Source organism: Panthera leo, chromosome B1 (assembly GCF_018350215.1).
Source record: "Panthera leo isolate Ple1 chromosome B1, P.leo_Ple1_pat1.1, whole genome shotgun sequence".
NCBI classification, from domain to species: domain Eukaryota; kingdom Metazoa; phylum Chordata; class Mammalia; order Carnivora; family Felidae; genus Panthera; species Panthera leo.
The window spans coordinates 121,521,819-121,540,674 of NC_056682.1; the positions used below are offsets into that span (position 1 = coordinate 121,521,819).

The following is an 18,856-nucleotide window of genomic DNA, read 5'->3' on the forward strand; positions in this document are numbered from 1 at the left end:
GATTGATTTTGTTTTCCTTTCTCTCCCTTGAGAATTGAAATAACTTCCCTATTCTAAACTGTGTGAATGCCTTTCTAGACTATTTAATAAGTATTTTGTCAGTCAGCCTCACAGAAATTTTCATGTGAGATCATTTCATATTTGAATTAAAAGAAGATAATCCTGTACCAATTGTCTATTTAGTCACTGGCCTTTTATAATCTGGTTAGCCACTAGTTCTTAGGGAGTAGTTAGTTCTCTGCAAAACTTTAGCTTCTTCATGATTGTCAGACTGTGGTTATATATGGTGCAATAAAAATACATTTATGTTCTCTCCTAAAATATATTATGTCCTAAAACTTCACTAAATTGGCAGGAAACCAATGAGAGAGAGAGAGAGAGAGAGATACAGAGAACAAGAAGACAAAAAAATAAAAGAGAATTAGAGCACCTTTCCAGGAAATCTGACTTCCAAATAATAAGAGGTCCATGAAGAAATCAGAAAAAATGAAAAGAAGAAAATGATCAAAAAATGATTCAAGAAAATCTTCTCAAACTGAAAACAGTTTTCAGACTAAAAGGTCACAACATGATGAAAGGTGTATAATACAATAAGGGAAGTAAAAACATATAAACACATATCACTAAGAAACTTCACAACATTGGCTATAGAAAATAAGATTTTAATTTTTTTTTTTTTTTTTTTTTTTAACGTTTTTTTTTTTTATTTTTTTTTGAGACAGAGAGAGACAGAGCATGAACAGGGGAGGAGCAGAGAGAGAGGGAGACACAGAATCTGAAACAGGCTCCAGGCTCCGAGCTGTCAGCACAGAGCCTGACGCGGGGCTTGAACTCACGGACCGTGAGATCATGACCTGAGCCGAAGTCGGATGCTTAACCGACCAAGCCACCCAGGCGCCCCTAGAAAATAAGATTTTAATAGCTTCCATGGGGGGATGGGGGAAAGGAAAAGAAAAGGAAAAAGATTTCACATACTAAGAAGCATGAATCAGAATATACCAATGTATAGTATCAAAACTGTATTACCTAGAACACAGTAGAACAATCGCTCCAAATCTGAAGAATAAAGTATTTCAAATCTAGAATTCTACACCCAGTCTAACTCGAAAATAAATCTGATGATAGAATTAGAATGTTTCCATTTGCAGATATGCAAAGGTCTCCAGGTTTGAGTGCTCCACAAGAATAGGAAAGTGAACTAAGAAGAAGGGGGGTTCAGGGATCCAAGAATGAGGAATCTAGAACAGGGGGAAGGCAAAGGGAATTTCCAGGATGATGTGATGGGAAATCCCAGGAAGGCAGCGGGGAAGCAGGTGGAGAGGACAAAGAGCCCAAATTGGAGCAGCAGAGTAGAGGGTGTGTCTTCAAGAAAATGGGGAAACTGGGGCGCCTGGGTGCCTCAGTCGGTTGGGCTTGGGCGTCTGACTTTGGCTCAGACCATGATCTCATGGCATGTGAGTTTGCGCCCCACTTCGGGCTCTGTGCCTAAGGCTTGCAGCCTGGGGCCTGCTTCCAGTTCTGTGTCTCCCTCTCTGTCTCTGCCCCTCCCCCGCTCCCACTCTGTCTCTGTCTCTCAAAAATGAATAAATGTTAAAAAAAAAAAGGGGGGGGGGAACTGAGAGGTTACCCAAAGTGCTAGAATATATTAGGAGGTTGCTTTGTGAAGTAACACAGAATAAATTAGATATCAGCACATAGAAAACTAACCAAAAAAAAAAAAAAAAAAAGAATTGTAACTACCTAGAAAACAAAGTTATAGAAGAAAGTAATTATAAGCATGATAATCATGAGGTTCAAAACAGGATACCCAAAATATGGCACCTTGGTCTATTGAATATTTTAAGCTGAAAGAGTTTGAGGAAACCGCAGAAGCAGGAAGATTTCTCTGATCTTCTCCCGTCCTTCTCCCTTGAAGCAGTTCATAAGACCCTCATCTGACAGCTACCCTCGCTCTACCCACAGGAAAGGGTCATCCTTGTCTCTGAGACCCAGAATCCAAATGGAGAAGCTTGCTGAGTTTGTCCCAGGTGGCTACACTTAGCTCATAGCTTTTGTCCTGTTTGTCCATGAAGTCCAACGCTTCATCAAACCCTGCACAGAAACACTCAGATTCAGTAATTTTTTCAGGTTGTCATTTCCTTATGAAGATCCCCACGTCACGTGAAACTTTTATATTAAGTACACTTGTATGCTTTTCTCCTGTTTTTGTTAGTTTGATTATTTAGACTCGACCAAGGATCCTAAGAGGGCCAAGGAAAACTTTTTCCTCCCCTACATTATATTACTATTTAAATGGTCATAATAACGAAAACGGAATATTTAGCCAAAAATGAAGTTGTGGCTATACTAGAAAGGGGAGAGGAGAATTCTGTGTTTGAGGGGAAAGAGAGCAGGGGTTAGAAATAGAGAATTGATCAATAGCACACAAATTGAACAAAATAGCATGAAATGAATGTTATTTAGAAAGATGGCGGTGGACACCAGGAAAAAGCCTAAAAGTTGAAAGTGGTTTTCTCTGAGGGGCAATAATCAGGAGAAGGAAGGAGGCGAAGAGTGCTAGTATTAAATTACGAGCCTTATGAAATACTGGGCTTTTTCAACTACGTCTGCATATAGCTTTGAAGATTAAAATTTAGTTTAGAGGAGCACACGGGTGGCTCAGTCGGTTAAGTGACCGACTCTTGGTTGCTTAAGACCGCTTATATAAATAACCTTTAAAAGATTAGTTTAGAAAGTAGAAAAAAATATATGACTGCTTTATCATCAGACATCCAAATTTAATTTATAAATAAAGACAAATATTAGATGGGTGACCTAAGAAAATAAATATTGAGCAGGTTTAGACCCTTGTGACTTTCTGCTGAGGGTGTAGTAATTCATAGACGGCGATACTATTAGAATCCTTCCCAAGATGTGGCATTCCCATCTTGAATCCCATCAGTGGATAACTGTCCTGCCAAAACTCAACAGAGCTCCTAGAGGCAGAGTCCTATTTTTTTTTTTAAGTTTATTTATTTATTTTGAGAGACAAAGAGTGCAGAGGAGGGGCAGACAGGGAGAGAGAGAGAATCCCAAGCACGGTCAGCACAGAATCTGATGTGGGGCTCAAACTCTCGAACTGCGAGAACTGCGAGATCATGACCAGAGTCGAAACCAAGAGTCCCATGCTCAACCGACTGAACCATCCAGGTGCCCCTGCAGAGTCCTATTTGCACCCAGTGTTCCACCTCTCCTGCTGCTAAATGGACCAATTTAGGTGTGAACAGGGAATAAAAACAGTGATGTCATTATTCCTTGTCACAATTGTTCCCGTTTTAGCTCATATTTATAGCTCGAAGAACTAACACAGCACCAGCATTTAGTTAACTCTACTATACGTGCCAAAATATGAAAAATAAAACGTTGGCATTGTAAGAGCCAAAGTGGGTATTTTAGGTATTTTGATGGGGACTTTCTGCTGTACCATCCTGGTAAGTCTTCAGTGGTCTCAAATTATAAATATTTTGGAGACATTATTGACTTTAAAGCACTTGCAACCCTGAAGATCTATTGTTGAATTATTAATAATCGGCATTTTCTACAGACAACATAGCCATATAACTTTATCAGCACTCCGCACAAGAGGAAGATGTGCACCTTCTCCCGGTCTTTTTTTAGTCAGTGTATTTTCATGTGGCTGGTGATAATTCACCCAAAGTAGATAGGAAACCCTAGATATAACAACAAAAAAACCCGAGAGTGACATGTCTCCTTTCACAGTCCAAGGCCACCCGTATCATTCAACCTATGTAAGTAAATAATATTCATTTTACGTTTTTATTTGGACTCAGCTGTAATTAGGTGGCAATGAACTAATGAAACGGGGTGCATTAAGGGAGGACAGCATCCTGGGGGTGGCTATTTATCTTGTCCCTAGAGAAAAGATCTCACTCCTAAAGCAGAATCAGGACCATTCCTGGTAATCTTCTTGTACTCTCCTTCCCTAGGGCATTAGTGTTGCTTGTTAGCACAGCGGTTACGATAGTTTTTGTTCAAGAATATTCTGTAAAACTGACTTCTACATTAATAAATCCCCTAGCTTCTTTTCCTTAGGAGTACATCATGACTTCTTCCTAGCTTCCTTTGGTTTCTGGTGGTTGTGTGTGTGTGTGTGTGTGTGTGTGTGTGTGTGTAGCTGGAAGCTGAATTTCTTGCTCCCTGAAAGTGCTTCTCGCTTCCTGTCTTTGGAGTGCTATGTCTGTTAGCCAGCAAGCAAGAGAAAAATGCAGAGAGATAGATGCAGCTGGAAGGAGTAATATAAATCAAGACTGGCCTCCTTAAAGGGCCCCAAGTTTCTAGCTGCAAGATCTAAAATAAGAATGAACTTGTACTTTTTCCTCTCCTGATTTGCCATCCCCAAATTGCTGACATATCCCCATCCACCACCTCTGCAGCCCCCATCCCCTTTATTTACTTGGGTTTTATATAATCCACTCTCTAATAACTTAAGGTAAGAGCATGTTAAAATATGAGGGGTCTGAAAATACTGATAGCAAACAGATCTGGTAGCAGATTTTTATTCTTTCCCCACAGAATTTCTTTAAAAAAAAAAAAAGTTCTAAATCTTCAGTACAAAGCTAATTTTCAAACGATGGACACCTTAACTGAAATTGATGTGAGTCGTCCAATTTTCCAGCTAAATTGGCATAAATTAAGCCGTGTTTATACAATTCCTAGAGGCAGGCTGAGAGGAGAGAAGAGAGAAAAGGGGGTGTGGGGGGAGGAAGAAGGAAGGAAAGAAGAGAGGGGAGGAGAGGAAAGAAAAATGTAAAGCTAGCAATCTGGTGTCAAATAATTTTTCTCGCCATATTTTAATGAGGTTTTTTTTTTCTCTTGCGAATTTTAAAGAAATTAACGGGTTAATTCAGGAATCCCAGACTCGTGTGTAATCTTGAATAAATCTTTCTTCCATATGTTTTCCAAGAAAACTGACCTCCTTCATCGGTAAACTCTGAACTCCAGCGCGGTTCCTATTGCACGTGACTAGGACTTACAACTGGTAACATCCTGTCCATTTCCCCAGGTGCCTCCTGCCTGGGTCGCGGAATTTGAGCACCTACCTCCCATTTACTCCGGGAAGGCAGAGGAAGCGCCTTGTACTTCCAGGGCGAATTGGCTTCCAAGGCAGAGGTGTCACTTGCCCGGGGTCTTCTTTCCTGCTTCTGAGGCATCCGGGGCTTCATCTCGTTCTTCTCAGGTTGGCTTCTCGGCTGGCCCGGGCTCCTCGGCTGGCCCGGGCTCCTCGGAAGGGTAGAGGACTTCCGTGTGCAGGGTTTGGCCCAGCGCGGACTCTCCAGGGGTCCTTCATTCTTCCCCTCCCCTCTCTCAACTTTTATCCCCTTTCATCTTCCCTCCAGGCCCAGGCTGTTCACCGGGAGCCGCTTTTGCTTTTCTGATTTATGCCCGAGGTAAAGCAGCTGTCTTTTAAAGATAAGAACGGGAGAACAGAGATATCAAGCGCCCATAAAAAATAACATAGGAAAAGACAAAAAGCCCCATCCCTAAAAATAGCTTTGTCATTAGCTCTTTTCATGCTGAACATCCAGATTTATTTCCCCTTGTCCCTCTGTTTGCACAGACCAAGTCAGTCAAACTACCTCACCTGAAGAAAAACATAGCTGTACAGAGGAAATCCTTGACTCCAGGCTATTTTTTTTTCCAAAGTAGTACAATATAAAGGTGGTGAATTTGAATCTTCTTTATTTTTAGTAACTGTTAGAATTCCAGTTTTATAAAAAGGAAGTCTTTTTTGGGTGAAAAGACAGTATAGGACAAAAAGATGAATCGGAAGAAAATGAACTATGAAAAAAGCAAAATGAAAAGCGAGGTAAGCTAGAAATCATGAAGCAAATGAAATAGATCGATTATATTGATCAAGTGAATTCAAAATGAAAAGCGAGGTAAGCTAGAAATCATGAGGCAAATGAAACAGATGGATTATGTTGATCAAGTTAATTCATACATCAGGCCCCACAAAATGAAGGCCACCCCAGTGGCGGGGCCTACAGCACAAATCTAAGCTTAAGCCAGCCTGCACTTACAGAAAACACCTCACTGTCAAGGAAATCTAACACACACCAATCACAATTCTCCAATTTATCTTTATCTTACCCTAGCTCTTCTTACCCTAGGAGACAGGACCTGCTAGCCTTACAAGGAAATCCTGACCTCGTAGCCAATCAAGCCCTGTTTCTACCTTGCTGCTTGCTTGCCTGCTTGCTTTCTGTCTTTCTGTCTGTCTTTCTGTCTTTCTTTCTTTTTTCTTCCTTCCTTCCTTCCTTCCTTCCTTCCTTCCTTTTCTTCCTTTCTTTTCTTTCTTTCTTTCTTCCTTCCTTTCTTTCTTTTCTTCCTTTCTTTTCTTTCTTTCTTTCTTCCTTCCTTCCTTTCTTTTCTTTTTTCTTTCTTTTCTTTATTTTCTTCCTTCCTGTCTTTCTTTTCTTTCTTTCTTTCTCTCTTTGTTTCTTTCCTTTTTTTTTATACAGATGTAGCTTTAAAATTGATTGTAAACCAGAGGAAGACACATTGCAAACATCAATTATTTTTACATTAATTGCATAAATTTCTAAGGTGATCTATTAGTTTTACTTACCTAAGCTTATTTGCACGACAGTAAAAATTGCATACAACAATAAGAGTGAAGCTTATAGTAGGAATTGCTTGGATAACATAGATCACTTTTTATAGGCAACTGTGTAAAGCACATTTTCTCTACTTAAGACTTTTAAGACATTTTGTTTTATTGCCCATCAAAATACATTTATAAATAGGAAAGAATATTGCAATTAACGGAATATATGACATAACCTTTAACAGAAACTTCCAAAATTAATTACAACATGATGCCGCGGAGTCAGCAATTAATGAAGACTAAATTGTGTTGCACATTTTCCTTTCATTTTTAAAAACAATTATGTAACGAAGAGAATGAAAAAAGTTACAGTGAACTTTTATTTCCAAAATAAAAACCAATTTGAATTACAGCAACGCCATATAATACAAGGCATTTGTTGGCATATATCATCTTTAAACTGCATTCCACAGTCTATATAGTTCTTTTGTAACATGTAATAGAGTAACAAACTCTTTTTCTTTTTCTGTTTCTTTAAAATAAGAGGTGAGTTTCCAAAGATCGGTGTGGAGTGTTCTAGAAGTAATTAAAGGAGGTAATAATAATCACAGAAGTTATAATGTTTGTTTGAGGCTCCAGAATAATAATTAAAAAAAAAAAATCACTTGTATCATGCTTAATGGTACAGACCTTGATATATCCCGTGAACACAGATTTTAATTTTTAATATCAAATAATCCTTGATGCTTCACCTGGAGCTGCCAGTTTGTAAAACAGAGTAAACATTTAGTGCAGTCTGTGATATCATTTCTCGACTTCCCTGTTTGTGCAAGTTTCTGAAGAGTCCTTGGCCAATGAACAGAGGTTTTCTGAGCCACCTTGCTGCTTCTAAAGCCCTATAAAACTGGCTCTTTCCCCAAATCCCTCTGGAACAGCACTCTATTGCTTATGAGGTATTATATTCCCCAAGTCCATGGAGTATATTCCTTGAAAAAAGGACATCAAACTCATTATTAAGGTGTTTTAGTTTTGTCATTTGACAACATAGATCTTCCTCAACTTATAATGGGGTGACATCCCAATAAACCCAATGTAAGTTGATAATATTGTTAAGTCAAAAATGCATTTAATACATCTAACCTATGGAACATGATAGCTTAGCCTGGCCTACCTTGAACATGCTCAGAACACTTACATTAGCCTACAGTGGGCAAAATCATCTAACACAAAGCCTATTTTGCAATAAGGTGTTGACTATTTCATGTAGTTTATTGAATACTATACAGAAAGTGAGAAAGAGAATGGTTACATAGATACAAATAATTGTAAATGTATTGGCCATTTACCCTCATGATCATGTAGCAGCCACCCCAAAACAGGCAGATGTAGAAGAGATACCATCTGGAGTGAGGATGGTCCTGGTAGGCTTTTTCTTGGATATTCCTCAAGGATAAAGTTACATCCCAAATGAGCATTCAGCAAGAACTGGCCGCACTCCTCTATCTGTAGGATGTAATGAAGAGAAAGGTCAACACATATTCTCCATAGGGGTTAAATACACAGGCTTCAGTGTCAGGTAGCCAGGGTTAAGACACTGACTGCTTACTGATCCTATTTTCATGATCTAAGACCTTGCTACTCAATATATGATCAGCAAGCCAACAATGTTGGCTTTCACCTGTGAGCTGGTTAAAGATACAGAATCTCAGGTCCTGTCTCAGACCTCCTGAATCAGAATTTGCACATTAACACTCCCAAGTCACTCTTTTGCACATAGAAATTTGAGAAACACTGATCTAGGGTGAGTCACCTGATCTATGCGCGTCCCAGCTTCCTCATGTATAAAATGGGCACACTAGTACTTACTCTTAGCATTGTAGGGACTAAATGAGGAGTACATGTAGAGGGATAGCAAATGTCTCGTAACTATTAATAAAGACATATTATAAAATATGGTTCAGGGTTCTGAAATTGAATTCTATGCTCTAGTGCACACGCAATTAAATGTAACGAAAGCTGGGTTTTAATTCTAAATGCTAACTGACTTTTATGACCATTTCTCCAAATGAAATAGTCATTTAAAATGAATGGTTTCAAAAGGGTCATCCATATTAATTGCCTAGCTAAGCAAGTCACTTTACTTTTCTGGAAGTCAGTTTCCTTATCTGAGTATAAGAGCAGTTAGTTCAGCTAAGGTCCTTTCTAATTCTAAATTTTTATTTTAAGGTATTTTCTATGAAAACTAATAGCCTTATCAGTGATTAATTTGGGATGCTACAAATCAGATGTAATATTGGTATATAAATCTCAGCCTTTCTTATTTATGAACATTTCAACTTTCTTTTTAAAGTAGGTTTTACACCCAGCATGGACCCCAGTGTAGGACTTGAACTCACAACAGTGAGATCAAGACCCGAGCTGAGATCAGGAGTTGGATGCTTCACCAACTGAGCCACTAGGTGCCCCAAGTATTTCAACTTTGAAGAAAGAGAAAAGAACCAAAAAAGATGACCAGAGTAAGAGCCAAAACTTGAAGAAAGTACTGAAAGGAATCTTGTGGATCTCTGATTTCTTCTTTTCTATAGATATGCAATCTCTAGGGCTACCTACAGTTAAATATGTTAAACCAGATATTTTAAAAATCACAATGCATAAGAATTATTTAAGCCTCTTGTTTAAAAATACGACTTCCTAGGACCCCATCTCTTGAGATTCTGATTCAGGAAGTCTAAAGGATGAAGCTCTGGAATTTGTATTTATAGCAAATACCCCAGGAAAGTATGACATGGGCAGACTACAATTTGAGAAATTCTGGCTAGGTGATTTTTCTTATGGCCGAACATAGCTTGATTATTGCATATTAGATCACATAATATAAAAATATTTGTTACTTGCAAATACTTATAAGCACTCCATACTGTTGTACACGGGGAAAACCGCTGACATTTGGGAAATAGGCATATGAGTTTCAACTTTGATATAAGTTCTATATTGAGTATGATAAGCAGCAATTAAGCAAAGAATTTAATGTCTGTTTCTCTTATGTTGTTAGTGGGGAGGCAAGTGGTTCTGTGTGGGTTCAGCCATCTGCCTGTGATCGGCCTAGCAAATCAGAACACTCCATTCTTCCTTGTCACTTTGATTGGCTTAGGAATTTGTAAGTAACCCAAGCCCAGCCAATGGGAAGCAGCCCTGGAACTTTTGCTGAAACCTTTGGGTAAAGAATTCTCTTTCTGAAGTAAGTAAACCTCCAGCTAAACATGATCTAGAGTCTGCTTTGCCATCACCAAAGAAAGGCTGGCTGAAAACGATACCTATGCAAAAGAAAACAACAGCAAGAGTTTAACTAAGAAAGACGATGACATTGTTTAGGGCTCTGAATTAATCACACCCTAGAGCGGTTCTTTCACTCTCTCTGACTCTGTCTGACCATGACAATTGTCATGTAGTTGGAGGTTTTCAACAAATGTTGACTAACTTGTTTGCTAATGAAACAAAAATCTTTAGTCACAGATGACAAGGCCAGGAGGTTATTCAAATGCATCACTGCAATGCTTTGGTAATTCATTTAAAAATACATAGCACATACATGCATGTGACTTTTTAAAATTTAATCTGCAGAGCAACCAAAAACATCTGTATGACTACCAGACATTAAAATTAGGCACTGTCCATAAATTATCATTCTTCTTTGTACAGTCTGCCAAATAGTTCCCTTGTAACCAAAAACCATTCAGCTTGAAGCATGAGTCACATCCTGATTGTCTGGTCCTAGTTTAAAATCTCAGTACTCAGAGCTCTCAGTTCTCCTGCTCCTTATTGTTTTTTGAGATCTGGGAACCCATTTCTTACACTCAGCTCCTGCCTCTGGAAGAATCAATGAGAATGAGGGGTTCGCTAAGTTGGCAGATTTGAAGTTTTCCTCTTTGTTGATATAGATTTTTAAAGATTAAAAGTATGGCTTCAAGTGAACAATCCTTATTCTTTTAACATGCTGCCATCATGTGGTTGCTTTGCTCATTCACATTCAAATATTTCACAAAGACTACAGTGTTTATAGTGACCCCTTACTTTCAGCAAGGTGCAAAGGGGGAAGCCCCAAAGAAAATGAAAGTGAGTAGAGTACATTCTTACTGTAAGCTTCGTGCACAGTATGGTAGGAATCATGTATGATCTGCCAAAGTTAGGAAATACAGGTGTCATTTGCCAAAATGCAAGACAGAATGTATAGGAACCTAAATAAGCTTAAACTAAGTGCAAAGGAGACCCAGAGGGGAGAGTCAACTGTCTTAGCAGCCTATTTTTAAAATCTTAAGGCTGTAATTTTAATAAGGCTATTTAATAAAAGTTGGCAGTATTTGCTTATGCTCTTAATTCCTTGCAACATCTCATCAATCATCTCCATTTTAATTCTAAGGTGCTTGAGACCAATAGAGAATTTGCCATATGTCTCAGTAACCTAAAAGCAAAGTGAAGTTCTCTGTTCATACTTTGTTACAAAAGTCCCTTGGACTTATAGAGCTTTATAAAGTTTATGCTATTGGTTTTAAGTCCTGTGAGGTAGAGAAGGCAGATGGATAAGAGAAGATTCATCACAATTTTCTGAATCTAGCACATTTATTACTACATTCTGTTTTATATATAGGTACTCAAAAAAATGTGGTTTCAACTGATTGGAAGAATCCATCTGAAAACCCATGAGTTTTGAGATTTTTGTATATGATTTCTTGTAATAAAAGAAAAATGGAATGAAATTAGTAGGACTAAGTTCTGTTGCAATATTGTTAAATCGTTTCCAAGATAAATTGTAACACCTTAGAATTAGAGAAGAGAAAGAAGCTTAGCACCTTAGAATTTGAGAAGTGCTTTTTTTTTTAATGTTTATTTTTGAGAGAGAGACAGAGAGCACGAGTTGGGGAGGAGCAGAGAGAGAGAGACACAGAATCTAGAGCAGGCTCCAGGCTCTGAGCTGTCAGCACAGAGTCCATCGCAGGGCTCGAACTCAGAGACTGTGAGATCATGACCTGAACTGAAGTTGGATGCTCAACCGACTAAGCCACCCAGGTGCCTGAGAAGTTGTGCTTTTTAATTTTTCATGTTTTTTTGTTGTTGTTGTTTTTAGAATAAGCTCTACACCCAACCTGGGGCTTGAACTCACCACCCTGAGATCAAGAGTCACATGCTCCACCAACTGAGTCAGCCAGGTGCCACAAAGTTGTGCTTTTTTAAGTTGCAAAAAAAAAAAAAAAAAAAAAGATTTTAGGGTTGTATATAGGACAGATATGAACCAAATTCTACTTACATTTAATCGCCTAGATCATGCCTGCAAAATATTATTTTAAAATACTGCAAACGTAGATTGTGTACCGAGACGTCTGCTCGAGCCTTCCCACATTTGGAAATGCCATTATCTCAGACTCCTGACCCCAGCACTACTTTCTTCCCAAACTAGAAAGCAGTACAGCCAATAGAGTCTTTTACAGTCTTTTTTCCTCCTCTCCTAAACACAAATTTTATTAAGATTAGCAATAAGATTAATGATTGCACCCCCCTAGAAATTCATATGTTGAAATCCTAATCTGTAGTACCTCAGAACATGACCTTATTTGGAAATAGAAGTAAGCAAGTTAAAATGAGATCATTTGGATGGGCCCTAATCCAACATGACCCGTGCCCTTATAAAAATGATAAATGCGGACACAGAGACACGTATAGAGAGAAGACAGTTCGTAAACACGGGGAGAAGATGGCCATCTACAAGCCAAGGAGGGAAGCCCGAAACATCCCTGCCTCGCTGACCTGAGAAGGAGACAACTCCACTGGCACCTTGACCCTGGATTTATAGTCTCCTCAATGGTGGGACATTAAATTGCTGTTGTTGAAGCCACCCAGTCTGTGGCATTTTGTTACAGCAGCTCTAACAAACTAATACAGTTAGCCTGGAGAAAAGAAGTTAAGTTACGTGTGTATCTTTGTGGCCAGGCCTGACTTAACTGTTGTAATTCTAGAAAATACAACAGCAGTAAGTTGTTATTTTTATTCAGAAAGTGTTAGTGTGAAATCATTTTTGAGAAAAAGTAAGCATATGGAAAAAGCTCAGATAATTTAAAAATCAGAATACAGGATTAAAAATTGGTAATTCCAGGCATAAATTTTGGCTTTGGCAGCTATTTCTCCAACTGCATTCTCCTATTTCCTGTCCCAGACAAGCACTGATCGGGCTATGTGAAGAGAGGACCAATTATTTTTTTTCTCCTTAACCCTCGGTATTGTAGGCCAGGAGAATAAATAGACTATTAGTCTTGATTCTTGAGTGGCAGTCTTCTGTTTATTATTTTTTTTTTAAATTTTAATGTTTACTTATTTTTGAGAGACAGAGAGACAGACAGAGAGCAAGCAGGGGAGGGGCAGAGAGAGGAGACACAGAATCTGAAGCAGGCTTCAGGCTCCAAGCTGTCAGCACAGAGCCCGATGCGGGGCTCGAACTCATGAGCCACGAGATCATGACCTGAGCTGAAGTTGGACACTTAACCGACTGAGCCACTCAGGTGCCCCTCAAGTGGCAGTCTTCTAAAGATAACTGCCTAGAGAAGATTAGTTGGGAACTGCTGATGACAATTGTCCATCTTTTTGTCCCTCCAGAATCTAAAAGCCCTTCCAATGATGGAGCCTCCCTATCTAACGAGGCAGAGCCTGCCTCTGACTACTGACACTGGAAATGCCTGATACTGGCTCTCAAAGTGTTCCTGCAGGTAGGGGGTGAACACCTCACCCCGGCCACAGACCAGACATAGCCTAGACTAATCAAATCAAATGCTATGGATTCAAAGAAGCAGGGGCTGCTCTGAACCCACGGGGGAGAAGCCAATAGCAGTCACATCCAGTTTCTAAGGTAACAGGAGCAGCCGTGTTAGCAACAGCCCCTGGAGTCCACTAGCAGTAGGGATCAGGCCATGGGAAATAGCGCCCGACAACTGTGATGGGCTCGTGACTCTGTAACATGACTCTAACCACTACTCATGGATGACTAGCCTGGTTACCTGCCGGCTGGGGATTTTAGAGCTACCCCACTTGTCTTTAAAACCTCCATAGTTTGCATTGCTTCTAACTAAGAAAGACATAAAGAAGGTAAAAGGCATAAAAACATGCGCATTTTAAATTTATATATATATATATTTTTTTACTGTTTATTTATCTTTAAGGGAGAGAGAGAGAGAGACAGAGCAAAAGCGTGGGGGGGGGGGGGGTGTGCAAAGAGAGAGGGGGAGACCAGAATCTAAAACAGGCTCCAGTCTCCAAGCTGTCAGCACAGAGACTGACCCTAGAACTAACAGCAAGATCATGACCTAAGTGAAAGTCAGATGCTTAACCAACTGAGCCACCCAGGCACCCCTATCTTTTAATAAATATATATTTTAGGGGCGCCTGGGTGGCTCAGTCAATTAAGCCTCCGACTTTAGCTCAGGTCATGATCTTGAGGTTCATGAGTTCGAGCCCTGTATCAGGCTCTGTGCTGACAGCTCGCCTAGAGCCTGCTTCAGATTCTGTCTCCCTCTCTCGCTGCCTCCCCCCTGCTTGCACTCTCTCTCAAAAATAAATAAACATTTTAAAAATTAAAAACAAATAGATATAGAATTTTGTAATTATTTTTTGTTGTTACACAGTTGAGAAACAGATCACAAAACTTAACTCAGTAAATAGAAATACTGAGTGTATATCTAAATGCATATTTAAATTCTTTACGAATACTTAAGAGAGGAGAGGTAGAGGTAAATAGGAAAGGGAAGACAGAAAATGAAATGCAAAAGGAAACATGATGATTAAGAATTGCCAGGGCAGCGGGAGGGGGACACCTGGGTGGATCAGTCGGTTAAGTCTGACTTGGGCTCAGGTCATGATCTCACAGTTCGTGAGTTCGAGCCCCACATCAGGCTCTGTGCTGATAGTGCAGAGCCTGCTTGGGACTCTCTCTTCCTCTCTCTCTGCTCCTGTCCCACTCTCTCTCTGTCTCTCAAAATAAATAAACTTAAAAAAAAAAGAATTCCTCCAAATTTTTATTTTTATTTTCAGATTAAAAACCTTCTGTCCTGATTTTTGACCATTACTTGTTCCTTATTTTAGTTAAGTTTAAAAACCTGTGTCAAACTTATCTTTAGGATACGTAAATAGCAGCATTAATATCATTGGCAAATGATATTAGCAGATAACTTACAAAAATGGAAAGACAAATAGCCTTAAAACACGTGAAAAGATACTCAACTTCACTCACAATACAAGAATACAATTTAAATCAATGGTGAGATATTGTCTTTTACCTGTCAAGTTGGAAAACCCAAAAAGCCGATCATACGTTGTATTGGAATAAATGTTGAGAACAGGCCCTTTTATGTTGCCTGTGGGAATATAAGTTGGGACAGGCACTTTTGGGAAGGGAGAATCAGAAGTATCCATCAGGATCACACATACATCTGCCTTTTAACACAGTAATTCCATCTCTAGGACTTGGTCCTGCAGGTGGATACAGACATAAGCAAAACCACAAAGGCAAAGGATATTAATTGCAACTGCGGCAGAGAACTAATCAGATAGATTCTGATACATCCAAATGAGGAAATACTATGAAGCTGTTAAAAATAACGGGGAAACTCTTCAAATGCTGCTACGGCAATCAGAGCCAAAGTTATTGGTAATTGGAAGGAAACAGTATATTACATCAACCCTACATGTCACCATAGGCCAGGAGGATTTGACAAAATCCAGAAATGGACTCATCCAAAGTCTAAGAACAGAGGAAGAAGGCTTATGCGTATCCAGGGAAGAAAGGAGAGAGGGATACAGGTTAGAGAGGGGAAGAAGGCTCTTGAATCCATAACCCATGGTTACACACCTGTGGTAGTCCTGGCTGTCTCCAGGAATCAGGGAGAAATAACTTTCAGACACAGAAAGCAAAGCAAGACTAAAGAGGATTGTCCCCAGGAGATGACAAAGTGGTGCTGTGCGTGCAAAGCCAGAGGGACACTGAAGCTGACATTTCAAGCTGAAAGGGCCTGAGATTTTATATGGACTCCATCTAACCCTTTAATTTTTACATATGAAGAAACTTAACCCTAGAAAAGTTGTGACCAGCCAAAACTCCCACGACCTGAACATAGCAGAATTAGGATCGTAATCAGTGTCTCCTAACTCCAAGGCCAGTGCATTTTCTACATATAGGCATTCGTTGCCTCCCTCCCCATAAGTGAGCCTTTTATACAGCCACTTTTTCCGTTTTCAGTACAAGAGAGATACGGTATGGAGGACTATATTCTTCTTGTTCTGGCAATTGTAGAGTCAAGGCTGCTACAATTCTTGGTCTTTCAGTTTGGGACGACTTCGTAGGCTGGCCTCCAAGGAGGAGCAAAGTGAGCCCCAGCTGGGTTAATGCTGTGTTGTAGTCAAGGCCGTTTTTTGAATGTAAAGATCAGAAACCCATTTGAATTAGTTTGGGTACAAGAAGAGCCAATCCTGGGGGTACGGGAGCACTGTTCTTGGAGTTTACATAGTCCAAGGACAGGAAAGAAGTTAGGATGGGTTTCATATGAAATAGAAAGTTTGGAAGCAAAAATGTTTTCTACACTCTCGCTTTTGCATCTGACAGGACAAAAATCTACAAAGAACAGACTCAGTTCTGCAGCTTTATTTTTAAAAGCCATTATAGGAGGGGCGCCTGGGTGGCTCAGTCGGTTAAGCGTCCGACTTCAACTCAGGTCACCATCTCGCGGTCCGTGAGTTTGAGCCCCGCGTCGGGCTCTGTGCTGACAGCTCAGAGCCTGCAGCCTGCTTCACAGTCTGTGTCTCCCTCTCTCTCTGACCCTCCCCCGTTCATGCTCTGTCTCTCTCTGTCTCAAAAATAAATAAACGTTAAAAAAAAATTTTTTAAGCCATTATAGGAAAACGGAATGAGTAAAATATGGCTTAAGCATCCGCTATTGTAAAAACAAGAAACAAAAACAAAACACTCTAATGTGAACTTAGAACATATTAACAGAAGCACAGGGCCTAGGATACAAAAAGTAATTTTTTTGTATTATTCATACAGTATCTGGAATATTGTGCTCCATTCTAGGCACCGTGAGAGAAATACAGAAACAAACAATATCAGTAGTCAGACTGGCAAAAATTCTGAAAACCCAGTCTAGAGGAAAGACGGCATCAAAAGGAATGGGATGCTCTTTTTAAATGCTTGAAACATTGCCTGAAACTAATATAACACAGTATGTTAACTATACTGGGATTAAAAGTCTTCAAAATAAAAATAAATAAAATTGGGGGCACGTTGGTGGCTCAGTTGGTTAAGCGTCCAACTCTTGATTCACGGTCAGGAGATCAAGCCCCACGTCAGGCTCTGTGCTGACTGCTTGGGATTGTCCCTCTTCCTCTCTCTCTCTCTGCCCCTTCCCTGCTCTCTCTCTCTCTCTCAAAGTCAATGAATAAACATTTTAAAAAATAATAAATAGGTTACCACTATATTGTACACCTGAAATTAATATAACAATTTATGTCAGCTATATGGAATTACAATGAAAAATAATTAAAATATTAATAGATACAGATAAATGTTTGAGGAGCATTTACGTGGGGATATTGTGTGTGGCTGCGGGAAACTAGGACGGGCTAGTGAGAGGTGTGGCAATGGAATGATCTGTGGGGCCGGCATTCAATGAGAGGGAAGAGTCCAGAGCAAGCTGACTGGCATGGATACCACATGCTTGGCTGAGTCCTTTTAGCACATGGCCCAATTCAGGCAAAGAAAATATTTGCGGAAAACATTTTTTTTTTCTTCAATTCAAAGGAGCTTTCTTGAATTCCATTGGGGAAAAGGTTTTACAACTGAGGTTACATTTTTTAACAAACAGCAGAATGTTGGGACATGTTAGCACATCTTTGTAACCATTAAAATGTTAATATATGGATGGACATATTTACAAAATAGCAACTTTTTAAACTCTGCATTGGTATAGTGCTTGAACACACAAAACGCTTTTACATGAATCCTTTCATTTCATTCTTGAAACATCTCTACAAAATAAATATTACTATCCTCAGGAAACTAATGCAGAGAGGCAAAATCATTTGCCAAAGATCCTAGCAAATGAGGATGATGCTCAGGCAATACTTAGTTTTTCCATTCAGTGCAAACTCTAATGATCAAGATGGTTCCCTGGAGATTTTTTTTTTTTTTATTCACTGCTTAGTAGAATGCTAAAAAAGAACAAACCACTCCATTTCAAGCTAGATATGCCTAGTCTTTCTATTCCCCAGAGAATTTTCAAATGACATTGCATTTATTGAAATAAATGAAACATACTTTATGCAACTAAAAGAAGGCTCTGCTTTTTAAAAAGTAGCATACTCACTTAACACATTAAACAAAATTTCTTTAATATTGTGATTCTTTCCAATATTTTATGAGAAAATGTTTCCTGTATACTCTACCGTTAGTCCCCAAATATGTGAATATTGGCATTATGCATTTGGACTGCTGATAGCAATGACATCACCAACTGTTGATTAGTTTTTTACTACCCTGAGCTGCAAGAATATGGGGCCTATACATCCAAGAAATAAAGAGGCATCATGATGAGCTCAAAGATCACTAGGGTGTACCTAGCACCTAGCATAATTCCTAGCAAGTATTAGTCACTTTATAATTATTCATTTAGTAAAAGGACTTTTTCTTTTCTTGTTTAAATTTTAGTTAGTTAACATACAGTGTGATATTGGTTTCAGTAGAATTCAGTGATTCATCACTTACATACAACACCCAGTGCTGATCACAAGTGCCCTCCTTAATACCCATCACCCATCTAGCCCATCCCCCACCCACCCCTCTGCATCAGCCTTCAATTTGTTCTCTATCATTAAGTCTCTTGTGGTCTGTTTCTCTTTCTCCTCTTTCCCCACCCTTCCCAAATGTTCATCTGTTTTGTTTCTTAAATTCTACATATGAGTGAAATCATGTGGTAGTTGTCTTTCTTTGATTAACTTATTTTGTTTAGCATAATACATTCTAGCTCCATTTATATTGTTGCAAATGGCAAGATTTCATTCTTTTTGATGGCTGAGTAATATTCCATCGTGTGTGTGTGTGTGTGTGTGTGTGTGTGTGTGTGTGTACACATGCCACATCTTCTTTATCCATTCACACATTTGGGCTCTTTCCATAATTTGCCTATTGTTGGTAATGCTGCTATAAACATTGGGTGCATG

General features: G+C 39.2%; 1 protein-coding gene across 1 annotated transcript in view; it reads right to left on the reverse strand.

The window, feature by feature from the left end:
* LOC122217059 (secretory immunoglobulin A-binding protein EsiB-like) overlaps positions 1–8,079 on the reverse strand; it is a 28,152-nt gene extending 20,073 nt beyond the window's left edge. Inside the window, exon 1 of the mRNA XM_042933956.1 lies at positions 7,954–8,079. Coding sequence (XP_042789890.1) covers positions 7,954–7,965 — 12 coding nt within the window. The 5' untranslated portion in view covers positions 7,966–8,079. The remainder of the gene's footprint in view (positions 1–7,953) is intronic.
* Positions 8,080–18,856: the final 10,777 nt, after the last annotated feature.